This window comes from Podarcis erhardii, assembly GCF_964252035.2.
Source record: "Podarcis erhardii genome assembly, chromosome: 15".
In the NCBI taxonomy this organism is placed as follows: domain Eukaryota; kingdom Metazoa; phylum Chordata; class Lepidosauria; order Squamata; family Lacertidae; genus Podarcis; species Podarcis erhardii.
In genome coordinates, this window is record NC_138505.1 from 28956509 (window position 1) to 28976931 (window position 20423).

General features: G+C 43.5%; 1 protein-coding gene across 4 annotated transcripts in view; it reads right to left on the reverse strand.

Annotated features, from left to right (window-relative positions):
- The window catches only part of CLTCL1 (clathrin heavy chain like 1), a 59640-nt gene that overhangs the window by 12193 nt on the left and 27024 nt on the right, over positions 1–20423 (reverse strand). For all 4 annotated transcript variants that reach the window (XM_081842734.1, XM_081842733.1, XM_081842731.1 and 1 more), the window contains exons 11-25: positions 19952–20089; positions 19575–19739; positions 18904–19084; positions 17307–17470; positions 15321–15446; positions 14907–15049; positions 10708–10942; positions 8623–8745; positions 7932–8077; positions 5227–5410; positions 2955–3147; positions 2376–2533; positions 2086–2250; positions 1183–1290; positions 132–299 (exon numbers count right to left, since the gene is read on the reverse strand). In XM_081842734.1, coding sequence (XP_081698860.1) covers positions 132–299; positions 1183–1290; positions 2086–2250; positions 2376–2533; positions 2955–3147; positions 5227–5410; positions 7932–8077; positions 8623–8745; positions 10708–10942; positions 14907–15049; positions 15321–15446; positions 17307–17470; positions 18904–19084; positions 19575–19739; positions 19952–20089 — 2397 coding nt within the window. The remainder of the gene's footprint in view (positions 1–131; positions 300–1182; positions 1291–2085; positions 2251–2375; positions 2534–2954; positions 3148–5226; positions 5411–7931; positions 8078–8622; positions 8746–10707; positions 10943–14906; positions 15050–15320; positions 15447–17306; positions 17471–18903; positions 19085–19574; positions 19740–19951; positions 20090–20423) is intronic.

Sequence of the window (20423 nt, forward strand, 5' to 3'; positions counted from 1 at the left end):
ATTTTATTTGAACTGACATGTATTTTTGTTGCTAGGAAAGCAGAGGAAGTGGCATTTAAAAAACAAAACAAAAAACTTTTAAATAATTTGTGTTACATGATTGACTCAATCGCAGGTATATTGTCAAATACCTTGGGAATGTTGACTCTGGACCAAAACAATTCCAGGTGCTCTCTCATCTTCTGAGGTTTGTATTTAGAGTACAAGATGGCAAGTTCAGTGAACATCCCCATGTGGGCACGCTCAAGGCCCAGAGCAGCTTCTAAGAGGGCAATCAGCTCTTCAAAGTATCCGCGATCCTAGGATTAAAGACCACAGCATGTTTAAGAAGCATAAACCTCAATTGCAAAGAAAAACGAAAAAGCCTTGCAATTTTAAAACCAGTGATAATGCTTGAAGACGGAATGTATTTAAAAGATTGCAGAAGAGATTGTTTAACTTAGATATAGGATGTTCTAAATACCCTTAGGCAACATTCAAAGCCAGTAGTACAGTAGTACCTCGGTTTTTGAGTGTCTCGGAAGCCGAACGTTTTGGTTTTCGAACGCCGGAAATGCTTCCGTTTTCGAACGCACCTCGGAAGTAGAACGGCTTCAGCTACGTCCGCCCCCCGTCCGCCCAATTTTGTCCACTAAAATTGCATGTCGCCTCTGCAAGGCCCTTTGCGCCTTGGTTTTCAAACATTTGGAAGCCGAACTGTCTTCCAGAATGGATTATGTTCGAAAACCGAGGTACCATTGTAGTAGCTTGTTCATAAGTGAAGGATAAGGTATGTGGGCCATTTAATATGAAGCAGCAGCTGGGAACTAGAAGGCCCAACATTTTGAGTATGACACACTGACGACACACCTTGGTGCATCTCCACAGCCATTTGAAGTTGTTCTCTAGCCTCCTAATGAATGTGTAGAATACTCTACTGAAGCAAAGAAAACTCGTGGCACAACATTAATTCCTCCAGCTACAGTTTTCTAGAGATGTACACCTGGCTTTAGCCCTGTCCATACTGCATATCAATTAACATTAACTTAAGCCATAAATACTATGGATCTTTTAGCTTGCATTAGCTGTCTTAAGCTTGTTGGAGGAAAGGTGGGGAATCAGGTTTTAAATACTATAATAGCACTGCTGCAAACAAGCAGCCAGGGGCATTTTACACTTTTAAAACAGTTAAAGGAAACCCACCTGATAATAGCTGATCAGCTCTTCAAGCTCATCAGCATGGATTACTATGTGTAAGCCACAAATCTGCGCAAGCCGGAACTCCTTTCCATCCACACACGCAAAGCACACCTGCAAGTGGGAAACAAAAAATGCTGTTAGCAAACTGCGTTACAAGTCAACTTGCCCAAATACCTTATATCCCTTAGATCAGGATTGGAGCCAGTCCCCCACATGGACACTGATCTGAAATATTTTCCATAAAGTAGGTATGAAGGTTGTGTTGACCCTCATGTGGACTGTTCCAGAAGCTTTGCTAACACCATCTTGGTAGTCAAGATAACCCCACAATTAATTTGTAGTGGTTGTAGAAATGAACTCATATATGTTTAGTCACTTGCTTTGATATAAGCTAATTGGCTCATTGGATGTTATCCTCATCCTTGGGCTCAGGGTTCCGAGCCCAGAAAGGGGAGCTATCTGTAAGACTTGGGCATCTGCCACTTATGCCCTCATCTGGGCAGGTGAAGTGTTGGGAGGTCCTAGACAAAGTGACATATGCTGCTTTGTGTATAAAGAATGTATGCTGGTTTGCTTGGACATGGACAAGCCATCTCCTTGCTGCGATGTCTGCCCTGGAGAACTTTCAGGCTGCTTTGCTGTAAATCCATACCTTCTTTAATAAAGCACGAGAACAGGCCATTCTGATGTTCTTAGCATCCTTCTTTGGTATCCCTGCACCCAACCACTCCCACAAGCCCTCCCTTTGGTCCTGCGGTTCAGAACAGAAGATGCAATTGATTCTCTAAAAAAGGTATTGCCTTTTGCACTAGGGTGCTTGTTTTTTTTTAACAGCAGCCATTAGTTTGTGGAGAGATCCTTAACTGCTAGTCTTAATACCTTCCCTTGCAGCACAAAACGAGTTACCTCCTTCCACGTCCTGGTGCTGTTGGCTTTGCGGCCACTATCAACAGCTGCCTGGTACTCCCCAAGATGAACCAGTGTAGATGCCAGGCGAGCAAAGTTAGACACATTGTTGTAGAGAAGTTTGGCCGCATCGTACATGCCCTCCTCATAACAGCGATCGCCAACCTAAAGAGGAAGAGTTTGTGTCAGTGAAGGAATGCTGGGGCACAAAAGCTGGAGCTGGCGTATTTCAAAATCCAGGTCAGAAGTTAGTTTAGCTGGAAGTGCTAGCATTTAAGTAGAAAACGTACCTGCTGTATGTGAGCGTTGTTTGGGCCGCTGACAAACTCTTCTAGCTCCGAGAGCCTATTAGTTTTTGCCAAGGCAAATATAAGTTCAGTCTCGACATAAGATTCCCTTGCTTTTTTCCTAGCCATTTGTAAAAATTTAACCAGATCCTCCCAGTTATCTTAACAAGCAGGCGAGGGGAGAGAAGAGAATAAAGATAAATTAGTTCCGTTGAATTTAGTTTAGTTTTTGTTTTTTGTTCCCTACACTTGCAAAGAAGCAACAATATGCTCCACCTCTCAGCAGAACAAAGAGATTTTATGTATACTGTACTGAAATACTGATCCTAAACAGGATGGATATTCTAGTAATTCATTTATCTGAAGTACCTTTTAGCAGTGTTTTTAAACAAACTTAACATATTTCTATTTATTACCATGCAACCCTTTCAGAATTAGAGGTACATACTGAAAAGATCTGGCATGGGGATATTTATACAATCCAGCTTTGTCAAATGATGGTCTTCCCAAAGGATTTCCGCTAATCGAGCAAGGATTAAAATTACCACGTCCTGCTAAGTGAAAAGAACCATTTGAGCTTACCATTTCTGTTGGCTGCTTGGACAACTTCCATGTAGGCAGAAGGATCATCAGCCTTTATGTAAGAATCTATGGCTTCCTTCACCAAGTCCTTTTGGAGCTGTGCTCTGGCCAGCTGGCTCCAAACTGCTGGTTCATTACATCTCTCGGCGAATTCATAAGCACGATCCAAGTTGCCAATGTGTTCTATCAACACCTAGGAGAGGTTACCAAAATGAAAGTCTCAATATATCTCCAGTGGGCACCACAGAAAGTTTGGGTGGGGTGGGGAGAGAGGGGGGAAAAAGAAAATGAAGAATGATTCAAGTCTAGAAAAAGATACAAAGCCCAAACAACCTTAGAACGTCACTAGAATCTTTTGTTTATTTAGATGGTTTATACATTGTCCTTTATGCTGATGAAAATCACCCTGTGGCTTGTGTAAACAAATAAAATGCATAAAGTAACATAATCCTTTAAAAACACACATCACTGAATCTGAAAATTTGTACATGAAGCAGTGTTCATATAAAGAGGGTTCAGATTTTATATACAGTGGTACCTTTAGTTATGGGACACGGGTGGCGCTGTGGGTAAAACCTACAGGACTTGCCGATCGCATGGTCGGCGGTTCGAATCCCCGCGGCGGGGTGAGCTCCCGTCTTTCGGTCCCAGCTCCTGCCCACCTAGCAGTTCGAAAGCACCCCTTAGTGCAAGTAGATAAATAGGTACCGCTTTAAAGCGGTACCGCTTTATAGCGGGAAGGTAAACGGCGTTTCCGTGTGCTGCGCTGGTGCCGGCTCGCCAGAGCAGCTTTGTCACGCTGGCCACGTGACCCGGAAGTGTCTCCGGACAGCGCTGGCCCCGGCCTCTTAAGTGAGATGGGCACACAACCCTAGAGTCGGACACGACTGGCCCGTATGGGCAGGGGTACCTTTACCCTTTAGTTACAAACACCTCTGGATACGAATGCTTCGGGCTACGCACGCGGCAAACCCGGAAGTAATGGAAAGGTTTCCACCGCCCGCGCATGCAAATGTTTTGGGCTAAGAATGGACCCCTGGAACAAATTAAATTCGTATCCTTAACCTGGAGGTAGGCTGTATGAATTGTGTATTGATTTGTAATGATTTGTTGGGTCTCTGGACCGTAATAAAGATTGATTGATTGATAAATTCGTACCCAGAGGTACCACTGTATAAAGCAGTGTTCCATAGACTGTTGCCTTATATGGGCACAACCTCTCCCCATTCATCCAGTGCTGCATATACCGTATTTTTCGCCCTATAGGACGCACTTTTTCCCCTCCAAAAATGAAGGGGAAATCTGTGTGCGTCCTATGGGGCGAATACAGGCTTTCGCTGAAGCTTGGAGAGTGAGAGGGGTCGGTGCGCTCCGACCCCTCCCGCTCTCCAGGCTTCAGGAAGCTATCCGCAAGCCTGGGGAGCCCACAGGAGTTCCCGCAGGGCTCCCTAGGCTGCGGATAGCAGCCTGCCGCCCAGCGCGTGGGGCGCCCTGAAGCAGAGCGCCCCGCGCGCCGGGCAGACATCCGCAGCGTGGGGAGCCCTGCGGGTGTTCCCACAGGGCTCCCTATGGTACGGATAGCAGCCTGCCGCTTTGGGCAGACATCGGCCAGCCCCACAAGCTCGGGGGACAGTGGAGAGGTGGAGCGCCGCCATACCGCTGTTCCCCAACCTGGTTCGGTTTCCCTGACCTGGTTTTGGGGGGGAAATAAAGGGGGGGGAAATTTCCTTTATTTCCCCCCCAAAAACCGAGGTGCGTCCTATGGGATGGAGCGTCCTATGGGACGAAAAATACTGTATTTGTATTTATCTAGTGGATTTACCGGGCAAATAGAAAGCTTGCCTTCTTGAGGAAGAAAAAGAAAAGTTCAGCAGCTCATGTAGGTGATGACAGTTTTTGGCAAAGCCTCGGACATCATTGAACAGGTTTATATAAATCTACCCAATACACCCAAGGAAACAGCCACTGTCCTTGAAGTTAGACTCCCTTCTTGCTCTTCAGGTATAGAAACCAGGCATAGGCAAACTCAGCCCTCCAGCTGTTTTGGGACTACAATTCCTATCATCCCTGACCACTGGTCCTGTTAGCTAGGGATGATGGGAGTTGTAGTCCCAAAACATCTGGAGGGCCGAGTTTGCCTATGCCTGATATAAACACTCAAGTGTACTACATTTTGCTGATGTTTCATGCATAAGCATTACAATATTTAATTTTCTAGGTCAAGGGAGGTCTCTGCAAGACACACTAGCTGTCAATCTGTACTGAGCCTCACCTGAATTGCAGAAGTATTCACATCAAATTTCCGAAAGATGGCAAAAGCTTCTTCGTACAGCTCATTGCTAATAGCAATATTTGCAATATCTGGGGCATCATAATTGTCTAGACGGTTTATATACTCCATCACACGTGTTCGGTCTGCTTTAATGGCCGTCAGTATTAGAAGATTCTGAAGATTCCTTTAAGGGCAAAGAATGAAACAGTCAAGAAGTAGATTCAACTAGCAGGCTTCCCTGCAGAGTTTGCGTAAGAGTATTTTCGGAGCAGGAATAAAAGACAACTACGTGTGGGCAACAGTAACCAGTTTTAAAAGTGAGCATTAATTAACTTGAAACCAAAACTAGCTTCTAGCAGCTGAAATCAATCAACTTCACAACGTAATAGAAAAATGAGCAGGGTTGTGGCCTGTTACACTATATAACTGGGGTGGCTAGCCATTTTCAGCACAAGAGCCACATTGGTACATTTCTCCTTGTACAGGGAGGCCAAGTGTGAAAACGAGAGTGGCAGAGGGCCAAAAGCTCAGTAAGAATTCATTAATATTTAATTTAACAAATCTATTAATATTTTATTGGCTCTTTGTCTCTTCAATAAGTAATTGGTTTATTTATTGTATTTATTGTAAGCAGCACTCGATTCATCTGTGCTACCTTCCCAAGCCTACAGAGAATAGAGACTCCCAAATTTAAAATTCATACCAAACTCATGTTTTGAAAAGCTGCCATATACTCAATTTCACATGCTGATTCACAAAACAATTGATACTCAGTAAAAATTTGCTGAGCAACTGAAACAAGATGCTTGTTTCAGGATCCCTGAAGGAGTGTCTCCGCCCCCATCATCCAGCCCGGACACTGAGATCCAGCTCCAAGTGCCTTCTGGCAGTTCCCTCACTGCGAGGTTAGAGGGAACCAGGCAGAGGGCCTTCTCAGTAGTGGCACCCGGCCTGTGGAACGCCCTCCCATCAGATGTCAAGGAAATAAACAACTATCTGACTTTTAGAAGACATCTGAAGGCAGCCCTATTTAGGGAAGTTTTTAAGGATTGATGTTTTACTCTGTATGATGGTTTAATCTGCTGAAAGCCAACAAGAGTGGCTGGGGCAAACCAGTCAGATGGGCAGCATATAATAATAATAATAAATCACTCATTATTTATTGTTATTATTCACAGTCCAAACGTCTCTGCAGCAAACTATGCACCACTGTTGCCTCTATCTACAAGGAAACTGTTAGCAATTTCACTCCTCCGATGCTGCAGATGAGAATGTTGTAAATCACATGCCTGTCTGGGACAACTCTGGGAAAGGAAAAAGTCTTATCTCTTCCACTGCGGGTACTATTACACTGTACTTTCGCTTTTATTTCTTTTTGTTTGTTCTCTCTCCCGGAGAGAATGGATGCCATTATGCCTTCGTCTGTACATAGTGTGTAAATAAATAGTAGATTAAATCTACGATGTCTCGCTCTTCTTGCTGTGTTAAGCCAGATTAAGTGTGCATATACCAACTGGTATATGTTGCTGAGCACACTGGAGAAGAGGGGAAATGACTTTTCCAGAACTGCGCGTACCGGAGGACGCTCAGCGTTTTGGGGGCTTGCAGGCACCCCCAGGGTGTTTTTCCAGACATTCTGCTTGACCCCAATGGAAAAAGTCTTTGGGGTCTCCCATTTCAGGGCCCCCGAGACAACAGCCCCCAACACAGCTGACTTCCCTTGCAGTTCCAAATGATAACGCCAAGCAGACCAACACAGCTAAGTTCCATTCTCAATCATAAGAAAAGCCTTATGAAACATCTTGAAGCAAAGGGCAAGAAGGATAGGGCACCGGCCAAGATAATAATAATAAAAAAGGATTGTGCTGCCACAGCTAAATGTAGTGGACACTCGGGTTGCGAACGTGATCTGTGCGGGAGGCACATTCGCAACCCACAGCACGGCATCTGCGCACGCATGGGTTTCAATTCGGCACTTACCGTATTTTTCGCCCTATAGGACGCACCGTCCCATAAGGCGCACCTAGTTTTTTGGGGGGGAAATAAAGGGAAAAAAATTATTTCCCCCCCCAGGCGCGGGGCTGGGGCGGGGGAGGCCCGCCTGAGCTTCCCCCGACCCCAGCCCCCAAACAGGCAGCTCTCTGCAAGACGTGGGAGCCCAGGGCTGGCTCCCGCCGCTTGCAGAGAGGTCCGCGAAGCCTGGACGCGCTGATCTCAGCGGGCGCAGGCTTCGGCATGCAGGCACCTCTCCGCAAGCGGCGGGAGCGCTCCCCCTGCTTGCGGAGAGGTCCGCGAAGCCTGGAGAGCGAGAGGGGTCTGTGCGCACCGACCCCTCTCGCTCTCCAGGCTTCAGCAAAAGCCTGCATTCGCCCCATAGGACGCACACACATTTCCCCTTCATTTTTTGAGGGGGAAAAGTGCGTCCTATAGGGCGAAAAATACGGTATGCGCATGTGCGGCCGCCATAACCCCCCAAAAAATGCAATATGAAGCATCTGTAACCCGAGGTATGACTGTATTGGGAAGGGTCCCATCTGAAACTGTTGTGGGGAGCAGACAATTAGGCTTGCAATGGCTGATTTACTACTTCTGCTATATATAGTATACCCATTTTACAGCAAACCTTACACTATGAAGCCTAGCACATAACAGTCATTTCCATGCATATTTAGTGTAGTGGGGAGGGAGGGCCTTCCCTTTCCTACCTGTGCTCACTGAAGACAGAGTTATCCAAAACAATCTTTTCCAGTAGCTCAATGAGCTCATTGGGCAAGTCGGCTGTCATGAAAGCTTTGACAGTAACAGAAACCTCCTCTGGATCCTGCGTTTCTGACAATGCGGTTTGGACAACCTGAATGTTTTAAAAAAACAACAAACAAATGTCTGCTAGTGCCATGAAAAGAGAATACTAGCAGCCTAGTTTTAGGAAGCCAGTTAGGAAAGGAGAGCAGGAGTGCATTTAACTTTCAAGGAACAAAGTTTAGTTTATGAAGGAAATAGATGGGTCTGGAAGAAGTATAAGCATCAAACTATTTGGCTTGCTTGGCATGTATCTAACACAGGATCACAAGCAGCCTTCCCCACCAGAAAATAAGAGTTCAGCACGGAAGGGTTTACGGGTGTTTGGAGAGAGAAAAATCATAGGCAGAGAAGCAAGGGAAAAACAAATGATACTCTTATGGAGCAAGCAGGCGGGCAGGCGGGCAGAGCATTAGAGGGGCAAGGCTGATCTCATTTAGAGGAGAACTATGGGAAATGAGGAACTACATAAGATCTTTGGCAACTTCTACCCTTTTCAGAGCACAATGCTGAAGAACATATGACATTTCTCTTCTTGCTCAGTCACCGACCACTACATTCTACCTATTTTGTACAAATCCAGTCTACTTGCTATACCTGATCAATGAGCGGCCTCCTGAATGGATTGTTTTCCTCCAGAACGTTTACCCACAGTTCTGGATCTTTCCTGCGCACCAGATAGCGAGCTTCGCTCTTGAACAAGGAGTTCTCATTGCAGACCTGAAAGAAACAAAGGAAAAGGACAATAAACGCATGGAGTATATATTTGGACTAAAAGCAGCTATTTACAGGCAGCTATTTCCAGATTCACTGGAAGCCGTAATTAGGCTGTAATTCCATTTAATTTGCAACGCTTCCAGTTCTGTGGCACCTTGCTTTTCGAAGCTGGCTTTCCTTTTCAGAAAACTCATGGACACACAGCCTTTACGGAGAAGAGATTCACCAAGCACAGATCGAGAGGCTCAAGAGATCTGATTGCAAGACAGAACAAGGAAGCAGCTGGATGAAGCGCAAACGTTGAGTGTCCTTTCAATAACACACTCCATCTTGTTCAACTCAATAAACCATCTTGAAGGAGCTGCGTTAAGTTGAATGCCAACAAATGTTACTGCAAAAGCATCCACAGAATGTCAAGTTTAGTAGTCAGTACAAAAATTAGATTTTATACTGAGACAGTGTCCTATTAGCTAATCAGCTGTGAGCCATAACTTTATCTCAACTGCCTCATCACATTCCATTTCATCACTAAAAGCTTATCTTGAACTATATTTATTTCAGTAATAGGGAGAGTGCCTTATAATGTGTCCATGGTATGAACTCCGGTAGATGTCAGTCTTTACCCCTCTCACTGTAAAAAGTTTGGAAAGCTCAATGTTAAAGGGTCAGAGAAACACAATGTGTATTTTGTAACCCAGTCTTGTAGTGAGGAAGAGACACGGGTGGCTCTGTGGGTTAAACCACAGAGCCTAGGACTTGCCGATCAGAAGGTCGGCGGTTCGAATCCCCGCGACTGGGTGAGCTCCCGTTGCTGGGTCCCTGCTCCTGCCAACCTAGCAGTTCGAAAGCACGTCAAAGTGCAAGTAGATAAATAGGTACCACTCCGGCGGGAAGGTAAATGGCATTTCCATGCGCTGCTCTGGTTCGCCAGAAGCGGCTTAGTCATGCTGGCCACATGACCCGGAAGCTGTACGCCGGCTCCCTCAGCCAATAAAGTGAGATGAGTGCCACAACCCCAGAGTCGGCCACGACTGGACCTAATGGTCAGGGGTCCCTTTACCTTTACCTTGTAGTGAGGAAGTTGTCTGTACCTTTTATGCACCACATGAAGTAGCTGTTTGCATTCGCCAGAGTGTTTTATAAATTTAGAGAAAGGATTCTCTAATGCTTCACTGAACTACCTAAGGAACCTCTGCATATCTGCAAGGGAGCAACTGTGCACTGCAGAAAATTGTGGGTACCACTCAAGGATAAACATACTGTTCATATAAGGCAGTTTCCCAACCTGGTGCCCTCCAGATGTTTGGAGTACAACTCCCATCAGCCCCAAAACATCTACATTGGTTGGGCCTGCAGAGCACTGGGTTGGAGAAAGCTAACATAGGTCTATATTAGCATCTCACCATTCAAACTGAGTGCATTCCTTAGAATACACCCAATGTTTCCTTGCTGCCATAGGGCAGGTGTTCAGATATTGCTGTACTACAACTCCCATCACCCCATGCCATTTGCTGTGCTTGCTGTGGCTGATGGGTGTGGTATTTTAGCAACATCTGGAGAACAAACACCTGCCATATGGAAAGGCTAGCAGTGGTGAGCAAACAAGTCTTCCAGGAATTTTATTTTAAAACTGACTGGGGAAGGGAAGATATCTGAACTAACAAGTGGCTCATCTACTATTGCTGATCTTCTCATTGAGGAATAATGAGGTTACCCAAAATATACAGTTTGAAAGCCACCAGCTTTCATGGCTTGTGCACCAGAAGATGGCAACCACAACCCCTTTGAACGTTCAAAACTATGAGAAATTAAGAATTAGATTTGACAGATTTCTTAACCACTCTTCACTGCAATTCCATATGCATGATATAATCAAATCCACTTACATGATACGATTGGGGGTGAGGACAGAGGAGAAGTGGGAGCACAACATAGGCAAGTTACAGCAAGACGACACTAAAATACCTTTATGAGTTCAAGGTCACACTGCCCCCTCTCATAAGCAACACATGCCAAGTGTGGGTCCCTCTTTTCACAGTATTTGCCCACAACACGGCTGTCGTAAAAGGGGTTCTCCCGCAGAAAGCGTTCTGGGTTGTTGTTGCTGTCAATATAGATTTTAGCCAGTGCATTGTGTGTTGCTGGTTCTTCGCAGCCTTCATGAATTCGAGACTCGAGCCAGGGCAGCAGCAGCTTAAGCCTTAAATAAGAATGCAATTAATTAATTTTCTGTGCTACTAGCAACCAGGAAAAAAACCACCTTTAAACTGCATCACAGAATCAACTTCCATCTCTCTTTTTCCCCGCTCCCATCTGTGCTTATCTTGAAGAGGATGGAGGACCCCTGCTAAGCAGCTAACCAAAGAATACAAAATGTAACCATTCTGAAGTGAGAGAAAGAGGATTTTATACTAATGGTGGAACTTTATTCTATGTGGAAACATTTCTTCCAACACCTAAGTAAAGCTGGTCAGTTTGGCTTCTATTGAGTTTTTGCCTTGCGCATCACCTAAAATTTCCACCTTTGCTAATATAAAGGACTGCCTATCTTCTTTAATGGTGGGACGTGGGTGGCACTGTGGGTAAAACCTCAGTGCCTAGGACTTGCCGATCGTATGGTCGGCGGTTCGAATCCCCGCGGCGGGGTAAGCTCCGGTCTTTCGGTCCCAGCTCCTGCCCGCCTAGCAGTTCGAAAGCACCCCTAAGTGCAAGTAGATAAATAGGTACCGCTTTATAGCGGGAAGGTAAACAGCGTTTCCGTGTGTTGCGCTGGTGCTGGCTCGCCAGAGCAGCTTCGTCACGCTGGCCACATGACCCGGAAGTGTCTTCGGACAGCGCTGGCTCCCGGCCTCTTAAGTGAGATGAGCACACAACCCTAGAGTCGGACACGACTGGCCCATACGGGCAGGGGTATCTTTACCTATCTTCTTTAATGCCTGTTCTCCATCTACCAAGGAACCCTTGCCTAAGGATGGAGACAAATCTGGGTAACAGCCACATCTTCCATTTCCGGAGATGGCAAAATCAGTCATTTTTAAATATTATTTTTCCCGAAGAGCCTTGACAAAACCCAATACTTGCATAGCACCTGAATAGCCTCACTTGAATGTCTACTATTTCTTCCCCTATTCCATCTTGGGACTGGGACCAGATGGCTTCACCATCAGCCATTTTTCTTCCACCCTCACTGCTGTTTACCATTGATACCAGTGGTTCTTAAAGGGTGTGGCGCATTGGTTTGGCAGGAGAGAATGGCAAGTGTGGTTCAGGGGCAAGCAAAGAAAAATGTCAACATTTCAGTATAGTATAATATAGTGTAGTATCAAGAACAGAAAAGGCAAAGGTTTCTTTCTGTAGATGAGGAGATGAGAGTTTGTTTGTCTCAAATTAAACAATATCGTAGTAAGGTTAAAGCTTACTCGGAAATGATATGTAATGAATTGAAAAAGATGTTTAAAATAACATTAAAAAAAAACAAAAAAACCCAGAAGCCTTTCTTTTGGGAATTATAGGGACAGAACTACCCAAACTGTACAGAAATTTATTCATGTATGCAACTACGGTGGCAAGAATGTTATTTGCCCAAAAACGGAAAGAAGTAGTAATCCCAGCGAAAGAAGAATGGATACAAAAACGTATGGAATATGCAGAAATTGCGGCGCTTACTGGAAAAATAAGAAATCAAGACAACAAACTTTTTATAAAAGAATGGAAATAGTTTATTGAATATTTACAAATAAACTGTAAACAGATAAGAACACTGGCATGACTATTGTAATAACCTGCAGTTTTATAAGAGTATATATATTTGAAGTAGATAAATTTGGAATATGCAGAAAATATAAAAAAATAAATTTAAGGAACCACAGAAAGAGGGGCAAGGAACTCGAGTTTTGAAATGTTGTTTTTTTTTAAATAATATTTATTGAACATTTTCAAATATAACAGAAAAAAGAAAAAAGAAAAAGATAAAACATCCATTTTATAACCTTATTTTCATTAGCATCTTGCCAGGACTTCCCCACCCCACCCCCTCTTGTATTCCAATTCCTTCAAATAGATTCAGCAAGTTCTTACCCCAAATTTTAAACTTATTATAGTTAACCCAATGTTAAGAATGTTTTTCCATCCCCTAAAATCGACCCCGCTCCCTTCCACGAGTTCCCCTCTTTAATGTGCAGAACAGATTAAAAGAAAAGAAAATGGAACAAAGAATAAAATATAATTTAACACCCTTTGGATTCCAAATTTCCCTCCCCCCTTTCCCGGTTGCATTCCCCAATGTCCATCAATGCCTGTTGTCATCCTGGAGATCCCACATCTAGGCCGAAATCCTTCACAAGTCCACTTTGCCGTCTTTTTAATAGTCTTTGCCGTCTTTTTGATCATCTTTAGTTTCAAGCGTCCAATCTTGGAAAAGCTCTATCTCAAAAAGGTCCATTTTTTCCATCCAGATCTCTGTATTTAAGAGTAAAAACTCCAATTTTGTTTCTTTAGACCTTTCAAATCTGGATGTCCCAAATGTTCCCACTTCCAGCTTTGTCCAATTCTTGTTGTTCATGTTGTTCTTATTATTCTCTCTCCTCACTTTCCTCTAGTTTCTTTTCCTGCTCTCCTGCAAAAATGTTCCAATTCCAAAAGCTTCTAAATCCCCTACAGAGGCTTTGTTATTCAGGAACAAAACTTTACGTCAAGTCCCTTCCATTCTTCAATAGATAAATCTATTGTCTCCTTTAGTGTAGAGACCTCTGTAGACAAAATAGTGTTCCATTTCTGCAGTTTCCCAGGAGATAAAAAGTCCAATTCAAATTCCATGCCAGCAATACTTGTAGTGTCCCACAGCCCCTCTAGAGGGATTATAGTAACTCAGTTTCCTTCCAGATCGCACCCAACAGTCAAAGTAACTTGTTATTCCTTGTTTTAAACAATTTATATCTAATTTGTAACAAATGTAACCAGCAAAGTCCTCATAACAAAGTTCTCTTTTTATTCTTCAGCTTTGACAGCTCCTTTGACAGCTGTCAAAGCCTCTGTTTCTCCTCTCCCGGCGCTCTCGCGGATCGCTCCCGGTTCCCGGGGGGGGGGTTGCATTTTAGCTCACGTTCTACTTTTCTCCTCCAGCCCAGTCTTATAATTTTCCATCGTGAAATTAGTGACTTTATCAAAATAAGGTAGCACTCGATCTTAGTTGTTAAATCCTTTGCTTTAAATCCTCTACGACAGGGGGGAGACTGACTTCCTTTTTGCACCTCCCCCGCTCGCTCCGAATTTAATTTTTTTTCCCCTTTTTAAGTCCAGTTTCCAATTACTCACGGGTTGTTCTTTTTAATCCGAATTTTCAATGGAAGAAGTCAGCGCTCTCCGCCAAATGGCATGCGGCTTCGCTCGATAGGGGAAGCGGAGGACTCATAGCACCACCCCCCCCGGCACCCACTCCGCAGCCTTTAAAAAGGCTCCTTCGCGGGTCGGGGGGGCGCAAACGGTGCCCGCCGAGTCACCATGCCCATGGGTTTCAGCGCCCATGGTTTTTGAGGGTCCCCGCAACGCCGACGCGGTAGAACCCAGCCCCTGCCGAGCAGGCTCCCTCCGGAGCTCGGAGGGAGTCCGCCATTCGGCGATGGCGCCAACCCGGAAGTCTCGAGTTTTGAAATGTTAAAATGATTGTAAAATTATTGAAATGTATAAAACTGGAAATCATTAAAAAAAAACCTAATATAATGAGATTTCCCAGCAAAAGCACCTCTCATTGAGTTTGTACGCATACTTAAGGTACAAAGGAAAGAGGCTTGTTTGTATTTTGGGAATGATTCGTGTTCTTATGTAGCTGTATGGTTTTAAATTTTCTGGATGTCCCATGATCACATCATAAAGTAGTTGTGTTCTGTGTTATAAATCAAGTACTGCCAGGAGTTGTTTCTTTTTGTTTTCCAATGTATTTCTTATCCATTAAAAAATTGGTATGGCAGCAGCAGATTTTTATTCTGAAAGTGTGACCCAGAGAAAAATGTTGGTCTAATAAGGGTACTGACTTAAAGTGGTTTTTTGAAGTATTTTGACACAGTGGTTTTTTGACAAGCACATAGCTTTGCAGTTGGAATCTAAGAAGTTTTAGAAATAAAGGAATTCTGAACAATAACTAAAATTAGTTTGTCTGCAAGTCTTACCTATTTCTTTTTTCCACTTCAGCTACCAGTTCATCTGTTGAGAACTGGCCTCTCACCACCATGATCAAGTTCTTGATAACATCTTCAGAACAATCCACATCTAGAAGCCCTCCAACCACGGCTGGAATACGACTTGGATTTACCTAGAACAAGTCATTATTTTTAGTTTCTGGTCTCACCAAAAAATGTCCAAACTATTGTTATACAGACACATTGGTAAACTGCAGGTTGCAACCAATTCAAAAACATCATTAAATAAATTTTAGCTATGCTTAAATTTTCATATTGAGTATCCTGATTACTTCCCGATCACATTTTCTGCTGAATGTCTAAGGTAAGGATTTGCTGTCACTGACATCAAAAGCATGTTCTTAAAAGTTATGAATCAAATTACCGCATGTGTAGATACATTACCTTTTGAACATAGATCTCAATGTATTTCTGCAAGTTGTTACGGTACAAATAGAGAACCAGGTCATGGACGAAGTCAAATCTGTCACAGACGATTATCAGGGGAAGCTGGTCTGTCAGCTTAGCTTCCTGTACAAACGGAGAGGAGCAAATACAGAAACATACCATTATGAGAAAGAGAGCAAGAAGAAGTACAAGCAAGAACAAAAGTCCAAGAGAGAAAAACTTGAATGGAAACCTGGTTAATTACAAAAGAACCCAGCTAAATACTGCGGAACAAGGACTACTTATGTGACACAGGCAAACAACATGGCTGCAATTCTCTTTCCAGAAATTACAAGTTTCCTCTGCAATAGATTACCAAGGGCCACTATGTGCATTTATCGTCAATGGGATGGAAAGATGTAGCCCTCTTCAGTGCAGAAGGGCATTTTTATCAGTTCAGTAATGTCAGATGTCAGTGGTGGTTGCTTGTGAGTAACCAGGCAGGACTCCGACCTGTCTTTCACAGGCTTTATTTTGGTGAAAAACTATTTACAGTGCAGAACCATCAGTTCATGTCTGCCTCAATCGCTAGCAGAATCTGGGAGTGGTTCTTTCTCGGTCCTCCCCCAACATAAGAACTTAGCAAACCCCCGCCGTTTCCTTCCTTCTTTGCGTTTTACTTCTCTGCACAAGGTAGGCGACGGAAGAGGCGTGTTTCCTTCCTGGCCGGCTTGGCCAGGAGCGGTGCTGAGGCTCCCCGCAGCATCCTCTAGCCCTTTCCCCTCCTTTACCCCAGAGTTGTGGCTTCGCCCACCCTCAGACTGACGAGGTGCGGCGCTGGGGCTCCCAGCAGCATCCTCTGGTCCCTTCCCCTCTTCCCCACTAGAGGTGTGGCTTTCCCCACTGCAGGAAGAGGACCTGCTTCGCAAGATTTTCGGAGCCTCCCTGTATCCCAACGGCCCCTCTGCCTCCCTTCCCTTTTCCGATGGCAGCCATTGTGCGTAGGCTCTCTTTTTTTATCTGCACCCCTAAGCGCTCTCTTCAGTCCCTCTCCTAACTCTGCCCATCTGAACTCTGGGATGCATGTCCCCTTTCCTCTGTTCTATCATAGGTGTAAAGCCTTGTCTCTACTAACATCTCCCACTACATTCTAAAGCAGTCTGCCTATTATTAGAGGTCTCTCTGCTCATATTATTTGCTCCTCAACTCATGAAAGGAGAGTGGGGAGCTTTCCACAAGAGCGCTTCAGACAAAATTTCCCTCTAGTCCAGCATCTGGTTTTCCCACAGCAACAAACAAGCTGTCTTTAAGGAGCTCACAACCAAGAAGAAAGGTTGGTAGCCCTCTCCTGCTACCGTTCTCTCAGCATACTGTATTCAGGACTGGAGGCAAGATATACCGTATTTACTCAAGTAATGCGCCATCGAATCTCATGCGCATTTCAATTTTCAGAACCTTGAAACAAAAAAAAAAAGGATTTTCTGGCGAATGCAAATGCGACATTGAATCTCATGCGCACCTTGATTTTCGCAACGTAATTTCGCAAAAAAAAAAAAAAGGGTGAGCATCAGATTCGAGTAAATACAGGAGTCATCATGGCTTAATAGCCATATCCTCCAGAAACTTGCCCAATCCCTTTTAAAGCCATCTTGTGGAAGAGAATTCCAAAGGATAACTATGCACTGTGTGAAGTAGTACTTTTGTTTGTTTGTCTGAAATGAATTCTCCCGAATATTCAATTTAATCGGATGACCTCAGGTTATATCATAAGAGATCACCAATGTGGTATTAAAGTGGCAAACCCAGTAGGGCAGTAAAAACAGAATTAAGGACTGACTCATCATCATCATTATTCCACCCTTCTTCCCAGGGCAGCAAACAAACATAAAAAGTTAACACAATTTAAAATAAAACAAACATATTGAAAAACAAGGGCGACACAGAAAAAAATCTAAACAGACATTTAAAATACCACCACTCGGTTTGGTACTGTGGGTGTTTTACCTTCAGAAAGTTCTTCACCCGTTCTGGATTATAACAATTGCTTTCTCGGCAGATTCTTTCTACCTCTTTGATTTGGCCAGTCTTGCAAGCTGCCTGGATATACTTAAAGTGGACATCTGGGTCTTGACTGAAGTTCACAATAGAGCCCAGGAAATAAAACAGCCCTAGAGAGACAGGTTTAAGTGGTTGGGGGGTGTCCACATTGGGGTGGAGGGGAAGAGAGAAAAGAAAGGCACCTCTACAAGCATCAAATATAAACAGCTTCAACAAGGCATGGTTCAAAAAACCACAGTGTTTGAAGACAAAGGACCAGTCACCCAACAAATTATGATCCAATAGCCAGTAATGAAAATGGCCTTAATCCATGCTTTAAAGTTAGGAAGCATTTTCAGCATTGCATTCCTAACTCGCACATATAAACAATTCACTTGATTAAATTCTTTTAGCAACTTCTAGAAGTAAGTATTGGGTTTCTTATTTCCTCCCCTCATTCTAGCATCTTTAATAGTACTCCTTCCATGACTGGTTAAATTTCAATTTCTTACAAATCCTGAGAAAAAAATCAATCAATTAATACACTAGTCAGGTCAGGAATAACTCTTTGCAGCCAATGACCATTACAATATGGGGAGATAATCAGTCCAATAAGACAGGGCTAAACCCTGTGAATACAGAATTTAAAATATTTATTTAGTTCAAGACTACCCATAACATTCCACACTAATATGATTTTAAAGTGCCTCTTTTATCTTTTTTGCAGCAATGCAAATAAAGTTACCCTATATCTTAAAACTATCTGTTTGGCCTTCTAGGAAAGTCTGAAAGGGAAGAATGAATTTAGCCCTTGGTGAATTATATAAAATACAGTATAAGATACAGTGCACAACATCTTCAATTTGGCCTGCTCTACATACATAAAAATGTGACTTTACTGATCTATTAGAAAATCTACTAGCTAAATAAATATTCAGTAGGCATGTTTGGGAATCTAAGTTGTTTAAAAGATATGCTAGCCGTTATTTCAGACAAATATTTTAAGAATTAGAAACTACCTTTTAAGACAGGACTTGTACCTTGCAGCTTGCAAACTGCTTACTAGAGCCCCATCCCTTTTAATATTAGAACTACAAATGTAGACATGGCTTTAGGCTGCACTGTAATAGTTACAGTGAAAAATCTGCTGGGACAGACAAATATTACTTTTACTACCTTTAAACTATACAAATTTACTTATAGGCATACCTATTTTGCACAATGTATTTTAATTCTTGCTCTTCTCCATTAGTAGAAGATTTCCAGTGCCTTGCCCTCAACCTCAGCCACGATTTTAGCTTTGACAACATTCCTAGGCACTGCTACCCTCTCACAGGGGCCAGAAACGTGTAAAAAAAAATGCATTCTTGCGTTCTGTTGTTTTCAGTGCTTCTATAAAAACAGCGTGCTGGCGTGCTCTGGTCCATGGGGTCACGAAGAGTCGGACACGACTAAACAACAACAACATAAAAACAGCCTCCCACCTCCATTATCTGACATTCCGCAGTCCTCGGTAAAACAAATTCAAGGGAAGCATACACTATCCTCTGCTTCCGAGGCTTACCTTCGTAACTTTTAAAGGATTCAAACAGCTCCACAAGAGACTGGGTGCCCAGCTGCTCGTGGTATTTAGACGCCACTTGCACACAGAGCTGTAGGTTTTGCCGGATGTTGGCGGACAGCATCGCACGTAGGCACTCAACAGAATCTTCAACTGATAGAGAGCCAAAGAAGTTCACAAGCCACTAAGGAAAGAAGAAGCAAATAATTCAGCACCATGACATGAATGGCTACTGTATCGTGAGTTTCAATAATCTACCAATCTAAGGGAAGCAGAAAGGTGTATTAAAGCACTGAGGTCCATTATCATGTTTTGGTTGTTTCAGGAGAGCCAAGGTAGACATGGAGGGCAGGGGAGAGGCCTTCTTTTGCTCCCTTTGTTTTATCCTCATAACCACCCTGTAGAGTACATTCGGTTGAGTGTGTAGCCCCAAGTCATCAGCAAGCTTTATAGCTAACTAAGGATTTGAACTTGGGTCTCCCCAGTCCTGACCCAGCACACTATTATACCACACTGGCTTGTCTAGAAGCAGAAGATCACTGGAAGCAAAAAGGGGAGGTCTGAAGGGTCTGTAGGAAAGGAAGCAACCAACTAACTAAAGAACACAAAGGAGAACGGCGCATGAACCCTAGCTGGTTAAGTGTGCATATATGCTCAGCTGCACATTATCTTACCTCCGGGTTCAAAAGATGGGTATGAACAACAGCTCGCTTGATGTCGTAAAGATCAGTGTAGTGTTCCAATGCTCTCTGTAACAAGCCTGCCTTTTCACAAAGTTGGGCAATGTGGGCACGGTCATAATGTGTGAACATCTGGTTTCCCAGGATAGCATCTGCAACCTAGGGATTAGCAACAGTGCAAGTCAATTTATAAAAAGACGAATTAGTGCTCTTAAAACCCTTGTGGGTGATCTTCTACATGAAATATATGGGTAGATTGTTACACAGAGCCGTCTTTGGCAAAATAACAACTGCCTCCCTCAAGAAGGAATGAGAAAGGTAAGCTTCAAAAAAACACCACCACAAAACCCATCCAACCCAGGAGAGTTTACCTGTGGAGCATGAATGAGGTTCATTTCAAGCAGACGAGTCTGGAGGTGGCCTTCGGCCGGACGGTTATTTTTCAAGGCATCCAACAAAAAGGAGGTACACTGCTGAATCAAACTGTTCTCCATGAATACATCAACAATCTACAGCATAGGAATCAAACAAATGGCCATCAGACACGTAAACCCTTAAACAAGGTTAAACATATAGTGCAGTTATCAAAATCAGTTTTACCCAGTTCTTTATGTCTCTAGTTCTTGCCAAAAAGGAGTTGGTTTGAAACAGAATCTCTTATATGCAAATTTGAGTTGTCACTGCCCATAGCTACTAAGCTATAATTCCTTACACTTTTGATAATTCCTTACACTGCTTTGAAACCTATAGCTAGCAACTTTTGCAATTAGGTAAATTGATTAGTTTTCCAGAATTGCAAGACCATGAGAAAAACTGTAGACATTTAAACAAGATGGGTATTCA